Here is a 20040-nt window from a genome sequence, read left to right as displayed (position 1 = left end):
CATCCTGGGCAACTGAATTTTACCTTAAGCAACACACTGGTTTTGGCTGAGTGGTGTCCTTGCCAAGTAGGATTTTATTTTGGATACAAGGAGTTCAGGGCTAAGGCCAGATCAGTCAAGATGGAAAAATGAAAAATCCACACCAAGATCAAGTCAACCCCGGGGAGACTGCAGCCAGAAATGGAAATGAAAAGGAAAGAAAACAACCAGCAGAAAGAGCATTTGCATACTTTCCCCATCCAGCTAGGGTCTTCGATGGAGCAGCACTGAAGATAATCGCACAAGCAGGGCTTAAGGCCATCAGGGTGCTTGCTTTTAAGCTCACAGCTCATGGCTTTCTAGCACCAGTAGAAGGTAGTTTATGCATCTTGGTTATTGGATGTAAATGTCCCCCCAGAAGCCATGCTCCTGTCCCCACCCTGACCAGCTCCTCCTCACTGGGATTGCAGAGACCAGAGACCTCCTGGGAGGCAAGTGACAGGAGGCCTGGATGTTGGTTCCCCAACCCCCAGTTGATCAGGTGGCACAGCACAGGCAGCTGGAAGGTACCCACAGAGAGAAACCCAGCACCATGTTCAGAAAGATCCACTCCATCTTTCACTCCAGCCCGCAGAGAAAGGCGGAGGTGGCCGAGAGCCCCCATTATGACAGAGCCAGCTCTGGGGTGAGGCTGATTCGCAGCAGCTCCATGTATGTGGTTGGGGACCACGGGGAGAAATTCAGCGAGTCCTTGAAGAAGTACAAGAGCACCAGCAGCATGGACACCAGCCTGTGCTACCTGCAGCAGGAGGGGGACCGGGCGTGGATGTACTCGCGCACCCAGAACTGCCTGCAGTACTTGCAGGAGCTGCTGGCCTTGCGGAAGAAGTACCTCAGCAGCCTCAATGACCTGAAGGCCAGACGTGCCCAGGGCACTTCCTCCACCTCCTCCAAATCCTCCAAGGGGGGAAAGAAGACCCTTGTGCAGTCTGCCTCCACAGAAATAAAGGTAAGTGCTGCTGATAAGTTCAGTTTAGATGAGTTCTTCCAGATGTCTCCACGGATGCCTGTTTGAACCCTGGCTTAGCCCCATCCATGCCAGCTTAGCTCATCTGTGCATTCTGGGCAGTCGCTCAGTCCTCCTCTGAGACTCTCCATTGCCTTCTTCCTGCCGGGGAGATGTTGCTTTTCCACGTGGAAGCAATGGGACAGGTTTCTAGAGAGCACCCTGGGGTTGCAGTAGTGGGTGGCTGAGGCTTTGGTGTCAGAGGGCACTGAATTTGCATGGTGCATTTGTCATTTGCTACCTACCTGATGAATGAGATCATGCATGTTATTGTTTATCAACAAATAATTTATCAATAAATTGTTGTTTTTTTTAATTTTTATAATCACATCTAAAAATCTCAGTAAAAACTGAAATCTTCATGTGAACTAGATGTTTTCAAATACCTAAGGGTTTAAGCCCCATGTGAGTGAAACAACCAGGGGGTTTCCTCGAGCTATACCTGGGACCAAGGCATTATACTTGGGCACAGCCGTGTAAGCGTCTGTCCTCAAAGGAGACGGCACACCTGCTTTGCTGGCCATGGAAACTTCCAAGCCCAGGCAAACAGGCAGGAGAGAGAATTTGCATTTATACCGTGGCAGTGTCTGTACACATTTCTTCCCTTGGGCATTCAAGTTGCACCAGAAGGGAAGGTGGGAGGGCCTCTTCCTGAGGGGCGGTGACCAATTAGTTATCCCGAGTTTTGAGACTGTATTTCCTACTTCCATGGATCTATTTCCTGATGACTGGACTCAAAGGCGTGCAGAGCAGTCCTGTACCCCCCAGAGTGTCTGCAGGCCGTGGAAGCCCCACCAAACCTGCCCCCATGTGGCCTGCTATCCCTATGGGTTGGCCTCACCCGGTTGGTGTCAAGTGTCTGCATCTTATCCTACAAGAGAGCAGCTTAAATAATCGTTTTAACCCCAAATGCCTGTCAGCACTGGGCCGGTGTGAAGGCAGACCCTGTGACCAGCAGCTGTAGACGTGTGGGCAGTCAGCCCTCCCTCGGGGCCACCTCCATAGCAGAGATGATGGGGTGAGGGGCACAGCAGCTTCTGCTGTTCCTTCCAGGTCAAGTGTCCTGGGGTACCAGGCTCTGGAGCGATACCCTCTAGACACCATAATTTCCGCTACAGTGGAGTTCTCTCTTAGTAGAATTTACATTCCGTCCCCCTACTTCCTTCCTTGCTCAACTGTCTAAACAAGGTGAGAAGGTGGGTTAGAGCCCAAGCCACCAGCACTGGGATAAAGGGTTTCCCGGGGACTGTGGGGGTTTTGGGGAGGGTCTCCCCATGATGCAATGCACTGACAGGAGAGTCTTGTGCCCATGGTAGAACCAGGAGAGTCTTAAAAAGGTTTTGAAGTCAACAAGACCAAGGGCCGACTTTTAATTCTGTATTGACCAGCTGTGTGCCTTTGTCAAGTTGTTAACTTCTTTGGGTCTTTATTTCAGTAGCATACAAATGAGAGTAAGACTATACCTGGTGACGGAGAAGCAAGGTTCCCCCATGACAGGACCTTGAAGCACTCACAATGGAGTTAAGCATTCTCTGGCTCTGAACTGGAAGGTGCACGGGCAGTCTTCAGACAAGCTGCTCTCCATCCCCATTGCTCCTGAAGAGCTATGTGGGTGTGCCTGGAGATGTGGGTTCAGACGCTAGACAGCAAGGTGGCCAATGGCTGCCTGGTTCTCTGGCACAGCAGGGGCCTCTTCCTTCTAGAACGTCATCACTCTCCTGTGTTGGTAGGAAATGCTTAGTGGTAATTAAGATCTAGGATAAATGCCATTTCCCGACTCCCTGTTATGAATCGACTTGTATTTCCCCAAAATATGTTGAAGACCTGACCCTCAGCACCTCAGAACGTGAGCTTATTTGGAAATAGGGTCATTGCAGAGGTAATTAGTTAAGATGAGGTTATTAGGGTGGGCCCTAATCCCCTGCCCCTGGCGCCCTTACACAAGAAGAGGAAGTTGGCACACAGGCAGGCCGGTAGGAAGAATGATGGGTGAAGATTGGGGTGGTGCTGCCACAGGAGCTACCAGAAGCTGGGAGAGGGCAAGGAACAGATCCTTCCCTCATGCTCTGGGGGGCACAGCTCCACCAGCACCTTGATCTCAGATTTCTAGCCTCAGAACTACGAGACAGTAAATTTCTATTGTTCCAAGATGCCCAGTTTGTGGTAATTTGTTATGGGAGCCCTAGGAAATAAACACACCCCTCTCTTCAAGGTTAAACACATCTCTCTTTAACAGTATCACATCATCTAGGGTTTGTTAAGATGCATCTTCCTGATGGACTGCAGTGCCCTCGGGGACCTTAAAGAAGCCAAAACAGTACCTTTTTAAAACACCAGTAGCTTTTCTATGTGAACACTTTTTGATCATTTGTGGATGTTTCATAAACTTTGAAGTCTGATGCCTTTTGTGCCACAGAACTGGGGAGAGCTGGCCGCCATGGAGCGGTGCTCCCTGGGCACTTGGTGAGCTTCTCAACCTCTCCATAATCACCAGCCCCTGGCCTGGCCACAGAACTCACGTTCCCATGTTTGTCTCTGTCTTGGGGGAGGATAATGGCTTTTAATCTATTTTGTTTAAGGCCCACAGTAAAAAAAAAAATCTATATTTTAGATACGGACCTGGTTTATCTGAACACACACCCAAAACAAAAATTTTATGAAATATCCTTATGCCTATTCCTTTTGGTGTTCTGATATTTTCAAAAGTATTCTATTCTATTATTGTTATTATTTATTGTTTATTCTGTCATTATTAAAGTTGGTCATGACACACTACATTTATTTCACAAACCACTACTGGGGCAAGACACACAGCCAGGGCCTCCCCTGGTGGCGCAGTGGTTGAGCGCTGGGCTGCGGAGCTGCATGCAGTCTCTGCAGCGCCAGTTCGAGGGTCCCACATGGCGCAGACCTCTGCTGCCGCCCGCTGCTCCCCTTAATGGTGTATTTCAGTACATCTGCCTCTTCAGCTCCCCGCGCTGGCTCTGGTGATTTCTCTCACCCTTCCACGCTTCTGACTGTACCCAGTGCATGTATAAATAAATAAATAAATCTTTAAAAAAAAAATACACATAGCCAAAGAAAAATGATGTTTTCTTCTTTGTCAAATTTAAAAAAAAAAATTGGGCCACTAAAAGACACATTGAATAAAATGAACAAATCACAAACTACAAAAAAATATTTAAAATACATCAAATACGTATATATGAAAGGATTTCTATCCAGGACATATGAAAAGCTGCTATTATCAACAACAGGCAAGTGAGCCAGTAAATGTAAGAAAAGTAAGAAAAACCTGAACAAACATCAAGGTAGATACAACTGGGCAATAAACACATAAAAAGATGATCAATAACATCTGCTATCAGAGATACCGCTTCATACCCACTGTTAGTGAGAATGAAGTGCTGCTGGAACTTTTAATACTGGTGGTGAATTATTGAGCAATTTCTTATAAAGAAAAAACATTTACTCTATGATCTAGCAACTCCACTCCTTGTTCTTTATCTGATAGAATAAAAACATTTTCACAAACAGACTTGCACAGAAATTTTCAAAGCAGTATTATCTGCAATAGTAGATAATAGAAACAAATTAGGAACAACTTAAATGTCTGGGCCTCTCTGGTGGCCTAGGGGTTAAGTCTCAGCACTATCAGGCAGTAATTTCAAAAATATTATTGTAAGTGAATGGAGAATTTACAGAGTATATGCTGTATGATTCTATTCAGATAAAGTTCAAGAACAGACCAAACTAGCCCACCATGCTAGAAATAAGAAGGTGGTTGTCTGGGTGGTGGGGAGGACACGAACAGTGGGGTTGTGGATTGGAATTGACTTGAAAGGACCATGGGGGAATAGTTTGGCTATGAGATTCAATGTCTTATTTAAGGTGGACATTGTACAGGGTGTGTACAATTGTCAAAACTCACTGGAGTGAACACTTAAGATCTGTGCATTTTATTGTATATAAATTGAACCTAAACTTAAAAAAAAATGGAAAACTGGGAGAGAAAATATCAGAAAATCAAGACCACTCCAAAGAATATGTAGCTCATACAACTAATTTGGCAGCTATAGGTGAACTTTAAATTTGGTTCTTCACTTGCTGGAAGCAGTAATAAAAATGATCCAGACTCATTTCAATGTTCTGACTATCTGAGAAAAGAATCATACCTGTTGCTTAGGGGAAGTGAGTTTCTATCCCCACCCCCTTTAAATTAAAAAATTCTCCTATGAGACTTGATACTGGGAACTGTGTATTATATGGTTGGTTACATCCTCAAAAACAATAATAATAATGATTCATTAACAGTTATATCCTTTCTTCCTTTATCCCTTCATCCACTAGCTTATATTTATGACGTACATATGGTAGATCAAGAGCGCCTCTAGATACCAGTAAGCAAGTCGAAGGCCCTGTCCTCATAGTGGTCACTCGGTGGGAGGGTGAGGCAAGAAAACATTGCATGGATTTCTGGAGATGTTGAGAGCCCCTGCTCCAACAGGCAAAGGTACAGCCTTGCTCCACATCTCAGTGAGGACCAGGAAATACATGCCCGCCAGTTCCTTCTGAGCTCAGAGAACATTCATATACCAGGGCCACAAATGGACCACACAACTTTCCAAAGATCTTTGTCAATATTCTCTAAAGGCACAGCTCACCCTATGAAAGAAAAATGTCTAAGAAGAGCGAAAGCTATCCTGTTAGATTTCTTGCTATTTTCCTTCATCTCAGCATCTTAGAAAGCAAATGCCCCCTCTGCAATCTGTCCTAGGGGCTTGTCTAGGATGTGCAGTCTCCCCTCACGTTGTCCCTTGGTGATTTCTGTAAGCTGCTGGGAGGAGCTCTGGGTCACTTCACTTCTCTCTTTTCAGTCCTCACAAACATCACTTCTCTCAGCTTGACTTTTTTTTTTTAAGTAAAAACTTTAATCACATCCCATAAAACTCACCCTTTAGAGTGTATAATTTGGTGTTTCTTGGTATATTCAGTTGTGCGACTCATTACCACTATCTAATTCCAGAGTGTTTTTTATCACCCATTTCAACTTTTTTTGGTGATAAGATCAGCCAAACATGAAGGAAACCATTTCAACATGGCATGCCAGCTCCTTAAATGAGTCCTTTTTGTGTCCCCAAATATGGTTAATGAAGTCTATTGAGGGTAATGAATTGTTAAGAAATTTAATGCTTTTCATTGAATGATTTTCTATCAATTTCTTTTAAAGTAAAATGTATAACACTAGATACCTTTCAAATTGTTAATTGTCAGATGACAGGTAGAACTGTCCACACAGACTTCTAAGAACTTTTCCAGTTGCTCATTTATATAAACCTAAGGTGGCTGAACACTGAACACTATTAAGCCCTAATTTTAATATTTTTAAAAACACTTGAAACCGGTATATTGTAGTACACTAGAAAATAAATTCCTTAAGAGGTCATGGAAACTCTAAAAATACTTCATTTAGGCATTAGGAGAATGTCTTAGTGAAAGGTTTGATAATTATTTTTTTAAATATAAAGCAAGTCTTTTAAGTTCAAAATATATTTTTAAAAATTTACCATTTTAACTGTGTAGTGAAGCCATCACCAATCCATTTCTAGAATCTTTTCATTACCCCAAACAGAAAGTCTGTATCCATTAAACAGTAACCCCACCTCCCCTCCCCCACCCCTGGTACCTTCTCTTCTACTTTCTGTCTATGAATCTGCCTCCTCTAGGGACCTCATATAAGTGGGATCATACAGTGTTTGTTCTTCTGTGACTGGCTTCTTTCAGCTAGCATTTTTTCCAGGTCTCTCCGTGTGGTAGCAGGGGTCAGAACTTCCCTTGTAGGGCAGATCAGTTTGAGTTTTGATGGAAGGTGAAGATAAAACTTTGAGATGATGCTCTGACTTTGACCAGAGTGCTCACTGGCAGTTGGAGGCCTCACTGAGGACAGCTCACCATCTTTTAGGCTCGATGGACGTGTTAATAGCCAGCATCCCACTGTGAGGACTGTATTGGATCATGTATTGGATGCTGGCTAGAATGGACACAGAGCAGGGCCTCGGGGAGGCTGGCTGCATATCCAGGCCTGGCCAAGGGGGCAGCTCAAATTGACTGTCATGCCCCTGGAACAATACCCAGATGGTTGGGGTTGAGATTACATGTTACTTGGTCACCTACCACAGCTAGAAGCCTCATTAAGTTTGAATTTCTGATGTGTTTGTTTGGATGAGCCAGCTACAAAATGTTTACCCCTCTCACATTCTCCATACCACCTCCCTCCAATTCCCTGACTAGAGAAATTATTCACCTGCTACAAGAATGATTTTAAAAGAAGCAAAGGAAAAAAAAAAAAAAAAAGAAGCAGCAAAGGAATTCTGGAGGCTTGCCAAAAGTGATTGATTGTTCTTTAAAATAGTTTTATTCTGACAAAAGCTTTCAGAATCAATTTTCTAGTGAGGCCATCCAATCCTGGTTCATAAAATAAAACTATGTCAACAGTAAACAAAAGATTCTTTCTGGCAGGAGAGTCTAAATCCAATTCATCAGAGAAAAAGATTTCAAATCATTCATGTAAATTGCATATGGAATAGGAAGCAGATTCTGGATCTGATCTACACCATTCAGAATTATTTTTTCAGATCTGTTGGAGTAGGGGGTGGGGCTATCTGTAAACACGGAGATATTAAAATGCAGGTTTCTTGTAAGCATCTGTTGCTGAGGGATCTTTATCAATTGACCAATATCTGGTGTGCAGGGCTGAAAGGCAGTAAAAATTCCATATGAGCTGCAAAGAATATTCCATTATGCTTGGGCATGCTTTCCATGAGGTGACAAACAGTATAATTATGATTGATGACTGAGAATATAATTCCTACAGCCCCACTCAGTCAAGCCATCTGATGGGTAATTATATTCCCAAATCCATCCTCCAAATACACACTGTTTGCTCAGCACTAGAAATAGTACTTCCTCCTCCCCTTTACCTCTCCACCAAACTCCACTCAGCTGGCTAACTTTTTATCTTTTAGGACAGCAGAGGGGGACAAAAAGTCAACTGTAAAAGCACTTCCCCAGAAAGCCTTTACAAACATCCACAGACTAAGACAGTGGATTTCCTGCCTCTCCGTCCTGACCCACAGCTCAGGGCTCAGCACTAGACACTCGGCATCCAGAACTCAGTACTCAGCATCCAGTACTTAGCACCCAGAGCTGTAATTATATGTGCATTGGTTATTTCTGTTACTGGCTGTGAGCTTGCTGAGTAGAGGTACCATGTCTATTTATCTTGGACTTCTAGCAGGCACATAGTAGATGTTCAATAAACCGATAACTTGAGAGACTCAACTAATTTAAGAAGCAAATTGTTACAGGCAGCTCTCCTGCCTGCCTGTGATTATGCAGGTGCTTCTCTTTTTCTCCTTTTCCTAATAAACCTGTCCTTTTAAAATGTGAAAAAAAAAAAAGGAAACTGTAACAAAGTTTGATGAAAGGTCTGGAAAAGTAATCAGTTTGTGGTTTTGAAAGGGTAGAAAATTATTTTTGTGTTTAATGATGTAGAATATAGTTTGAGTATATTCGTATGGAGCCATAGTGTAATAATTAAAATTTCCAGTGTATAATAGATCAGAGCTCACCATCAAAAGGATACTTTTAGGCAAACATTTTTTTTCTGATGATAAAGTTATATTTGCTTATTAGATGAAACTTATAAAATTCAGAAAGATACAAGGAAGAAAATAAAAATAACTTAAACTCTTATCCAGAGATAATAAGATAATAATGGAAAGGAGGTTTCTTTCTTTTTTTTTTTTAGATTTATTTATTTATTTATATAAGCACTGGGTACAGTCAGAAGCACGGGAGGGTGAGAGAATTCACCAGAGCCAGAGCGGGGAACAGAACAGGCAGACTGATGAAATACACTGCTGAGGGGAGCAGCAGGTGAGACAGGAGAGGTCTGTGGCACCATATGGGACCCTCGCCAGAGGCCAGGGATCGAACCGGCGCTGCAGAGGCTGCGGGCAGCTTCACAGCCCAGCGCTCAACTGCTGCGCCACCAGGGGAGGCCCTGGAAAGAAAGTTTCTATCAATCATTTATTAATACTGCCTGTGTATCTGATAGCCCTAATACATAAAATTTGAATTTCAGGTAAACAATAGGCACTCTTTTAATAAAAGTATGTCCTGTAAAATATTTTTTAAATATTTATAATAAAAAGTTATTTTTTTGTGTGTGAAATTGAACTGCCATCCTATATTTCTATTTGCTAACTTGGTATGCTGTATATGTAAAACTATAAATTTACTAAATTGGTTCACATAATATAATTTTTTATAATCTCTTTTTTCTATTAATTTTATATAGTATGGGAGTCTTTCCTATTTCATTCTCTAGTTTTGGAAAACAAAACTTTAAATGGGAAACATTGTAATAATTCTTATTTTTTAAATAATTGTTTAAAATTATAAGTACATCTTACTCTGTGTCTATAAAGCATTTTATCAGAGATATCTAGAAGTATGATTAATGAATCAAGTCATTAATCTTTAAAAATTAGTCTAAAAATAACAACAGTACAAAACACAACAAAGCAAAACCAGACAATTATAAATGAGAGACATACTGCAGGGGAGGAGGTGGGAGACGGATCAGAGGGAGGGAGGGAGGAGCACAGGGACTGAGGTGATGGTGAAGGAAACTCTATGGGGACTATACCTGAGGGGGTGGGGGAAGCAAATATTGTTTAAAAATGAACAATGATGTAAAAAAATAAAAAAATAATTAATAAAAAAATGACAAATGTAAAAAAAATTATTCTACATAACAACTTTTTGAGACATTTTGCAACTTACACTTTCATAAACAGTGAATTAAAAAGTCCTTCTTTTTTGGGCCTCCCCAGTGGCGCAGCGGTTGAGCACTGGGCTGCGAAGCTACCCACAGCCTCTGCAGTGCCAAGTTTGATCCCTGGCCGCCCAGCGAGGGTCCCACCTGGTGCTCAGACCTCTCCTGCCGCGCCTGCTGCTCCCCTCAGCATCATACTTTGTCAGTCTGCCTGTTCTGCTCCCCGCTCTGGCTCTGGTGAATTCTCTCGACCTCCCGTGCTTCTAACTGTACCCAGTGCGTGCTTAAATAAATAAATACTTTTTTTTAAAGCCCTTCTTTTTACACTGCATTAGCAACAGGTATTTGTGTTAACTCTAAAAGTTTGCTTATGTAGTAGATAAATTGTATTATATGGTACTTCTCTGTGATTCTTCTTGAACAAAGAATGATCCTTTGAAAAATCAAACCAATGTATTCTTCTTGTATAAGTGATTTCCTATTCAAATCTTTATAAATTTTTCTTTTGGCTTCATTAAGGTGTTAATTATTTAAATGAACTCTTCTTATATTAAGGGTATAAAAATGCACTAAAAATTCTTTTTTTTTTAAAGATTTATTTATTTATTTATATAAGCACTGGGTATGGTCACAAGTACGGGAGGGTGAGAGAATTCACCAGAGCCAGAGCAGGGAGCAGAGCAGATAGAAGGACCGAAGTACACTGCTGAGGGGAGCAGCGGGCGGCAGGAAAGGTCTGCGCGCCATGCGGGACCCTCCTCCGGTGGCCGGGGAGCAGCCGAGGATCGAACCGGCGCTGCAGAGGCTGCGGCGGCTTCGCAACCCAGCGTTCAACCGCTGCGCCACCGGGGAGGCCCCTAAAAATACTTTCTTTGAGTTATGTTTCTTTTAATTTTAGTTGACATTTTCTAAGGTAACTAAGATCCTGGTTTTTATGCAGTTGGTATATTTTATAAATTAATATTTCTTCCACTGCTTAGAAAGTCCTTCTGTGTCTCAAGGTCAATTTCATGGTGACCATTCACCTCCCTCTCTTTGACAGTTTCATAAAAAAATCCCAACCCTTTTATCCACCAGCAATTTAATTTGATAAGTAGTGGCAAGTGATAATCTGACTTGAATTTTTCTCAAATAATGAAGTTTCCTAACACCATTTGACAAATCCATATCTTCTCTCATCAGACTATGAAGTTTTAATTATGGTATATGAAAATTTTATACTATGTTTCAAGGATTAATTCAATTCCATCAGTCAGGCTTCCAACAGTTTGACAAATTTGAGCAAAAACTTTTTACTCAGTGTTTTTGTTAAGTACAATACTCTTTTACATGATGTATAAGGCCAGGAGTAGCCAGGGACAAAAATGCAAAAATTTATCAGCCCCTGTTACTGAAGACAGATGTGTAGCTGTGCTCTCCAGTTATCTTAAACAGTTAAATAGTACAAGGCCTAGTAATAAGTATAAGGCCTAGTAATAAGTGCAAGGCCTAGTTATACCGTTTAGTTAAATAAGTAAATCCAAGGCCTAGTAACACTGGAATTCCTAACAAACAGACCTCTTTCTTCTTCTTTTTTTTTAATCTTTGTTATGATTTTAGCAGATGTATTGTCTACTTCACTATATTTTTTCTTCAGCTCAGGCAAGTCTATCATTTAGCTAATCTGTTGACAGTTTGTATGTGATATATGTACCTATGTATTTAAATTGCAACTTTTTCCCAAGTTGTTTCCTATATTTATAGTTCCTGTTTCATAAACTCTCATTCTTCTTTCAAAAATTCCTCTTCAATTGTGAGTACACTTTTCCTCAGGTGTTGTAATATGAAAAAGAAAAGATAAGTATCATTATGAGGTTTCTCTTGAATATCCATCCCTAGGATGACAGAAAACAAAGAGGGTATATTAGAACTTGTAAGGGTTTATTCTGAAAAGCTTCTTTTCTTTTCTTTCTTTTTTTTTTTAAGATTTATTTTATTTATTTATACAATAACCAGGGTACAGTCAGAAGCGCCGGAGGGTGAGAGGATTCAATAAAAATGAGGATACAGAGTTTTTGCAGTTTGCCAAGTTAAATCCCAAAGTATACATTAATAAGCAAACTGGTTCAAGAATATAAACTTAGGCATGTGTATGTGTGTGTACGTAGAGACAGAGTGGGGAACAGAACAGGCAGACTGATGAAATACACTGCTGAGGGGAGCAGCGGGCGCAACAGGAGAGGTCTGCAGTGCCATGTGGGACACTCGCCAGCCAGCCGGGATCGAACTGCTGCTGCAGAGGCTGTGGACATCTTCACAGTGTGGCGCTCAACCCACTGTGCCACCAGGGGAGGCCCTAAAAAGCTTCTTTTCATGCTATTGCATTGCTTGTAGATAAATTCGACCTGCTTGGTATTGAATTTCATTCAGTTGAATGATCCATTGCAGGCCAATTCCATATTTAACCCTAAAAATTTCATCACCAATATTGACATTCACATTTCAAGGTATTTAGTTCAAGTGAGTATACTGTTCGTATTCAATAAAAATGAGGATACAGAGTTTTTGCAATTTGCCAAGTTAAATCCCAAAGTATACATTAATAAGAAGCAAACTGGTTCAAGAATATAAACTTAGGCATGTGTATGTGTGTGTATATCTCACACATTCATTCACTCAAGAAATAGTTACTACTCCACACCAGACATCAAAACACGTGCTCCACACTCATATATGGAAAGACATCTGCCTGCCCTGGCGCAGCCCTCAGCCTGAAGCTGGGACTCTCAGCACCACTGCCTGGACCACACTGGGGTATGGACAGACATACCTTCCAAGAGAAACAGGTAGGATTACAACCAGGATGTTGGGAGTATTTTGTACAGTCTGTCTGACATATGCAGTGGCTGCCAGTGAGTATTTGTCAAATGACAGTCACATCTTAAGTATTATTTGTCAAAGCTAGCTCCAAGGAGAGGTTGGTCTAGTGTGGGGTGCCCCAGGACACGCAGGAGCATGCTGCAGTGGACTGTGGGCACAGGCAGAGCGTGAGTCCAGGATACCACGCCTGTGTCTATATGATGCTGTGAGTGAGGCTTTGGCGAGGAGGTGGCACAGGAGCTGGCTTTTCGGGAGGGAAGAGCAATTGCCACGCAGGGGAGGTGAAAAGGAAACTAGATGCTTGGTGATGGTTCTCTTCACTTTAGGGGGGTTAAAACTGCCCCCCCCATCCTAACCTCTGAAGAGATATTGCTGTTTACAAACTGGAAATCACTTTGTAGCATTCAGATCTCTGTAGGCAAAAGCCTGGAAGACACAGGCTGGAGAAGGGCTCAGTCCAGGTGCCAGTCTCAAGATAGCAGCTGTCATGAAATGCAAAAAAAATATCATAAACTGCTTTGGGAATTCAGAGATTAAGATGAAAAGTATGACAGAGTTTGGTTGGGGAAGATGCAATGTGTTCCATTCAGGGAAAGTAATCTGAGACCAAGTCTGAAATAAGAAGGTGGTGCAGGGAGACTTGGAAAAAAATAACCTTAAGGCCCCTGAAGGTTAAATGTCAAAGGCAAACTGGAGTGGAGTCAGCAACGCAACACCAATGTTCTCAGAGAAAGCTCCTCTGGGAGCTGTTGGGACTGACGCCAGGAACATGAGCCCACAAAACTCGGGCCTGAGCAGGTGCAGGGGCAGCACCTGCATTACACTCCACCTTTCCAAAGAAGTAGTTTCAATGTTCTGTGAGAAAAAGGGGCAAAGTTAGGTGGAAAGCAATGTACTTTTGCCTGGTGTTCTGAGTTTAGAGAGGGAGGACTATTTTGGGACCTCACCCAGGGTGTTAATAACATTTTATACAGTCACCTCTTTGTAAAGTGGATTTTCTTGTGGGATCAGACTGAGCCCTAAACTCTGAGCTGAACTGATGGCAGCTCATTATGCTAGTGAGCTCTGCTGTGGACAAAGAGAATGTCAGAATAGAAGTTAGAAAGGCCATGGAGACTGTAGGAAGACAGGAAAAGCTGGAATCAGTTTGGATTTAAACCAGGACTTGAAAAAGCCCAGTGAGCTTAGACTTGTAGCTTACCTTGGTACTCAGAAAAATCATCATGAAATTCATTTGGAGACATTTAAAAGTGTACTTGATGAGATATAAGAGAAATGCTGATAACCAAACCCCTCTGAACTACTTGCCAGATCACTTGGTCCTCACCATATTCCCTATGAACACACACAGCAAGCTCATGCACCCCATCAGAAGCCTCCCCCCAACTCAAGTGTCACCAGTGAAAAACAAAATGACACACACAAACACTACTGGTAAGAGTGAAAGATTCTAAGAATCTAGTGACCCATAAGTAGAAGAGTGTAGTTTGTCCCTACAGTGTCTGTACATGGACAACTCCACTGCCAGTAACAGAAACCAGGAGAATCTCTATTTCTTGCTGTGAGTAATCCTCAGAGGAACCTGAATGAAGACAGCAGTGTTCACAGGTGGACGCTGGATGCTGCCTTTTGTTTTTTTAAACCAAAGTTTAAAGTAGTGAGTAAAATTGTATATTAACACAAAAATAAATTTACACAAAAATAAATACGTGCTTGCTTGTATTTCAAAAAGAAACAATGGCGAGATAAACAGAACTAATAAAAACTAAAGGGAGCGAGAGAACACAGGGGAAGGGCAGGCATGGAAGTTAACCCTCTTTGCATGGTTTGGCTTTGGAACACGCATTGTTGTTTACATGCTTTTAAAACATTAGATTACAAAAGGGGAAAAAAGCAATCCCTAAAACTTGAAAACCAACCAAAGCATATGAACTTAACTGATTATCTGATTATCAAGTCAGCAACATAATCACATGGAAAAAGATTATAAAGTCTTTGAAACAGGGCCTCCCCAGTGGCGCAGCGGTTGAGTGCTGGGCTGCAAAGCTGCCCGCAGCCTCTGCAGCGCCAGTTCCATCCCCGGCCAACGGTGAGGGTCCCACATGGCATGCAGATCTCTCCTGCTGCGCCTGCTGCTCCCCTCAGCAGTGTATTTTGTCAGTCTGCCTGTTCTGTTCCCCGCTCTGGCTCTGGTGAATTCACTCACCCTCCCACGCTTCTGACTGTTCCCCGTGCTTGTATAAATAAATCTTTAAAATAAATAAATAAATAAATAAAAGTCTTACAAAAAATAAAGTCTTTGAAACAGAATTTTGGTTATAGATGACAAAGTGCACACACACACCTTAAAATGCACTTAGTGGGCTTATAAGTGGTAATGTTGATGGTGTTTTGAAACTATTATTTATAGCAGAATAAAGTATGTAAGTAATTTCATTGTCATATATAAACTCTATTTAAAAATGTTTTCTAGTACTATACAATGCATACATTTTACAAAAATCTTGTACATAGAATAAGCCAATTTATAATTTAATCAAGGCATTTTTAATACCATCTCACCATAAAAGTGCCACACAAAATAACCCTGTGTATGATCAAAACACCTCAGGTTAACACATATTATTCCTTTTTTTTTTTTTTGCTTCCTGTGTTCCCTTATTCCCTAAATTCCTTTTAAGAAGTCCTAAATGAAACTATTGAGTAGTTCACATGTTGTTTCTCTGCCTTCCATGGTGAATTCTCCACTGCCTGAACTCCCTGCTATCAGTCCCCGGGACAGCTGGCTGTTGTGAAGATGGCAATGATGAAGGAGATCACACAGGAAGGAATTAGGATACTCCCTAGGCATTTCCTACATTTTAAAAACTTTATATTTTATTATTCCTTATACTTTTCAAGCTATCATACTAATTGCTCTTTATTTTGTTCCATGGCTTCAACCCAATTTTGGTCACTTTCGGGACTAATATTTTCAGTTTTCAACATTATCTTATCCTCTTATTCTTCTGTGAGCATCTCCTCCCCGATCTAAGGAGGTGCAGCTCTTACTTAATTGGGTGTTTATGAGCAGAAGCAAGACCAAGAAAGACTAAGTGTTTTCCCTTAGGGTCACTAGCAGTCCCTGAGCAAGAAAGAGGCTGCTTCTCTCTTCCTCCCTGGCATAAGGGGAAACTCACTGAACTATGGTAATTGTGGATCTGGAGTACCTGCCTGCCTTCCCCAAGGCTTAAAATTTGCCTTTAACATCTGCAAATGCACAACTTCACATCCAGAAGCACCCTTCACTGTGTGATCCTTCACATCCACGAGCAAAAATCCTCGTGGGTTCTTTATGGCTTCCTGTGTGTGCGTGTGTGTGTGTGGGGGGGTGCGCATAGGCTGACTTAGCAGCTCTTGTCTCCTCTCCTCTCTCTTCAACTCCAGCGCAAAACCACCAGCAAGAAATACTCCCAGTTCAGTGCGGATGTGGCGGAGGCCATGGCCTTCTTTGATTCCATCATCGCGGAGTTGGACACAGACAAACGGCCGCGCACTGCTGAGACCGACCCTCCAAATGAAGACGTGGACTTCGACGGTGAGTGCGTCCCATCCCCCTGGTGGAACCAGGTGCCCGAGGGTAGGTTAGGATCTCTGGCGTGGGCCTCTAGGTAAGCTGGACTTTCAGGAGCCCCACCTCCCATTAAGGGGAAACACATCAGCAAGTGGGAGCCTGGCCGGAGCTCTCTCCTCCCGCGCTCCTGGCTGTAGTGGCTCCTGCTGTCAACACCCGGCCTGTCTCTCCCGAGCTCTGGGCCCTGTTTGCACAAAAACTTCTTCTCAGTGGTCTTCTTGCCACAGCTGAGACAGGGTAGAACTCCTGTAAGGCTCGAGGAAGAGGTATCAGGGAAACAACTAAGGGAAGAGACTGGAGGGGGAGTTGCTAATGGGTATTGAAAAAGTATCAGTTTTTCCAGGTGAAAAGTTCAGGAGAGCTTCCTCACAACAGCGGGCGTGTACTCAACACTGCCCAACCATGCACTACAAATACTATGTTCTGTGTTATTTCACCATAATTTAAAAAGGGTGGTGGGGACTAGACACACTATATTTCAAAATTTGACTTTGAGCCAACAGATCTTGGCCCTGGGACAGCACTGTGTGACCCTTCACCCACATGTCACCCTCTGCATCCCTCCTCCGAGCTCGCCCTCAGGGTCACCATCCTGCCAGGGTGTCTGCTGAGGCCCTGAGGCTGGAGAGGGAGTGAAGGGAGTGAGGGGGTAGGGCCTTTTTCCTTGCCAAAGTGTGAAGTTGGCCCTCTCCTCACGGAAAGTGAGGAATCCACCACATTCACAAGGAGAGCCCACTTCCCAGGTCCAGTACTTAAATCTGGGACTTGGCCCCACAGTGTAATTAATGATGATTTTATTTGGGGGTTACTGGCCCCTGATTAGTGAAGTAACAGTTTTTAGTACCAATACTGAATAATTTCTGAGTGTTTTATCTAATGCCCAAAAGTTGACATTCTTTTTTTTTTTTTTAAAGGTTTATTTATTTATGCATACAAGAGCTGGGGTATAGGCCAGAGGTGTGGGGGTTGAGAGGATTCACCAGAGACAGAAAGGGGAACAGAACAGGCAGACTGACCGAAGTACACTGCTGAGAGGAGTAGCTGGTGAGTCAGGAGAGGTCTGCAGCATCATGTGGGAATCTCCCCGGTCTGCCACGAATTGAACCCGCACTGCAGAGTCTGTGGACAGCCTCATAGGTTGCGTCTTAACTGGTTGCGCCACCAGTGAGGCCCCAAAGTTGATATTCTTAAGGTTTCTTGTTGCTCTGGCCTACAAAGACATGTGTCCCTGAGATTTTGATTCTCATCGATTCTGTGAAACGTCACAGACAGTTCCTCCCACTGTCTTCCCCTGCCCACTCTCCCCTGTCAGCCCCTCTGCGCCTGACAAAGAACAGACCTCTCCTTAGGAGTCTGGCTTGGGAGGGCCTCCCCTGGTGGCGCAGCGGTTGAGCGCTGGGCTGCGAGGCTGCCTGAAGCCTCTGCAGCGCCAGGTTCGTTCCCCGGCCGCCAGCGAGGGTCCCACCAAAAAAAAAAAAAAAAAAAAAAAAGGAGTCTGGCTTGGGAAACCCAGGACATTGATAAAAGGCTAACAGAATCCACGGAGGATGCCAATGTCATCTTCACAGTTACCACTTTTCAACAGAAAAGACTGTATTTCTCTGATTATAACAGTAACTTGTATCCATTGTATTTATAAATCAGATGAATCCAATAACACACCAAAGTGTAAAGAATATGACCTGTGATACTACCACCCAGAAAGAATAATCACTGTTCACATTTTGGTCTATGTCTTCTCAAAAAGGGTTTAAACACACACACACACAGACACACACACACACACACTCCCTTTGCTTTCTATTATGTCATCTGCTTTTCTCACCTCACAACTGACAATACGTCTTGGGCATCTTTCCAAGTGTATGAAGAGGTGGATGGTGCTCATCTGTAATGGACACACAATAGCCCATTGTGTCGCTAGACCACAATCACGGTCAAATCACCCCCTTGCTCAGCTCTCCTGCCCTTTCTGAGAACCCCCATCTCTCCTCCAGTGGCCACCAGCTCGCGGGAGCACAGCCTGCACTCCAACTGGATCTTGCGGGCGCCACGCCGGCACTCTGAGGACATGGCTGCGCGCACTGGGACTGCACTGGACAGCCAGCTGCGAAGGGGCCTGGAATGCAGGACCCTGGGCACTCTGAGGAGGCTTGAGAGGCACCCCATTTACTTGCCTAAGGCAGTAGAAGGGGCATTCAACACATTGAAATTTAAGCCCAAAGCCTGCAAAAAAGAGTAAGTGCCTGGGACAAGCAGTGTAACCAGATGTGCTGGTTCCCTGCAGACTCTTGGGGTGGTGGTTCTTAAGGTACCTTGAACCCCCATCCTACCATGCCTTCTTGTGCAACTTTTGAGAAGGAGGTCTTAATTAGAAAACGAATATTTTTCATTTTTTTAAATATATTTCTTACATCATTTTCCGTTTTTGCACAATGTATGCATTTTCATCTTGGTTATATTCCCCATACAATTGCACCCCCCTTATTTTGACCCCAATCTCTCCTCTGCCCCCTCCCCAGTCAACAAGCAACTATAAACCAGAGACACCCTGGGGGGGGAGGGGAGTAGGATCAAAACGAGGGTGGTGGGAATTGTATGGGGTCTATAACCAAGATGGAAATGCATACATTGTGCAAATATGAAAAATGATGTAAAAATGTATAAAATTTAAAAATAATAAAATAAATTAATGTCATAAAAAAAGAAAAAAGAAAACAAATATTTTCCCAATAGTCTATGCGCCTACTCTAGCCAGGCTGCTGCTGTCGCCACTCCTAACAGTCCCTTCAGCCCAGGACCTCCCTCTGGTCCACTCAGCCCTCAGGGTTTGCACTCCAAATCCCTGGTACCTACTCACTCCCGGCGGTGAGCACTATCCCACCCTGCCCAGCCCAGGCCGCTGCAGAAACCCCATCTTTCACAGCAGAAGGGCCTATGTAGGCACAGCCACCAGTTTTTCTTTGTTTTTACAAGAACCAACAACTCTTATGGATCTTGGCATTTTCTAAAGATCATTTTCCTTCCTTAACAGGGGGCCATGTACTGGACATATTAAAGCTCTTCTCACCCCATCAATCAGGGCCAGGCTGAGGTCCAGCTGAGGTTCCATCCACGACTTCCACGAGGATACTTTGTCCTCTATAAAGTCCAGCCCTGAGGGGGTGGGCACCTGATGGTCTCCACAGGACTGGGGAATAAGAGCATTCCTTTCTGGTGTGCCCGGCCAAGCCAACCCTAATCCCCTGCCTCATTCTTCCCTTCCAGCCTGGAGGGCTCCAGACAGATTCTCTTAAACATCTCAGGAGATGACATGGACTGGGATGCGGAGCTCTTCTCCCTGGAGCCCCTGGGGTCTCCGGAAGAGGACTACTACGAGGCAGAGAACCCCAGAGGGCAGTGGCATCTTCGGCAGCCGCTGTGGGAGCGGACGGTGCCCTGACTCCTGGGCCTCCCAGCCTGACCCAGGCTGGATCCCTGAGGTACCTGCTTCCAGTGCAGCCTAGGGGGCTTGGTGGAGTTAAAAATGGAAATGGTAACAAAATCCAGCACATGAACACACGCCTGCAGGTGCCCAGCCAGTGCCAAACACACCTGTAGCCTCCCAGAGGGCCTGCCGAGGAAACTTTGGGATCCTGGCTTTCTTGTACAGGCTAGTCAATAGCAGAAGAAATGAAAGCC

The 20040-nt window shown here is 43.5% G+C and overlaps 1 protein-coding gene across 1 annotated transcript; it reads left to right on the top strand.

Annotated features, from left to right (window-relative positions):
- Positions 1-571: 571 nt before the first annotated feature.
- Positions 572-19801, top strand: LOC311171593 (uncharacterized protein C13orf42; the record flags this gene model as incomplete). The annotated part of the gene is made up of 4 exons (XM_084234563.1): positions 572-988; positions 16176-16323; positions 18357-18597; positions 19627-19801. 4 exons carry the CDS (start codon positions 572-574, stop codon positions 19799-19801), a joined length of 981 nt encoding a protein of 326 aa, XP_084090689.1.
- Positions 19802-20040: the final 239 nt, after the last annotated feature.

Source organism: Talpa europaea (genome assembly GCF_964194135.1).
Source record: "Talpa europaea genome assembly, chromosome: 6".
Lineage (NCBI taxonomy): Eukaryota > Metazoa > Chordata > Mammalia > Eulipotyphla > Talpidae > Talpa > Talpa europaea.
Note: the sequence above shows the minus strand (reverse complement) of the source record. Positions and strands in the feature narration are given on the sequence as shown.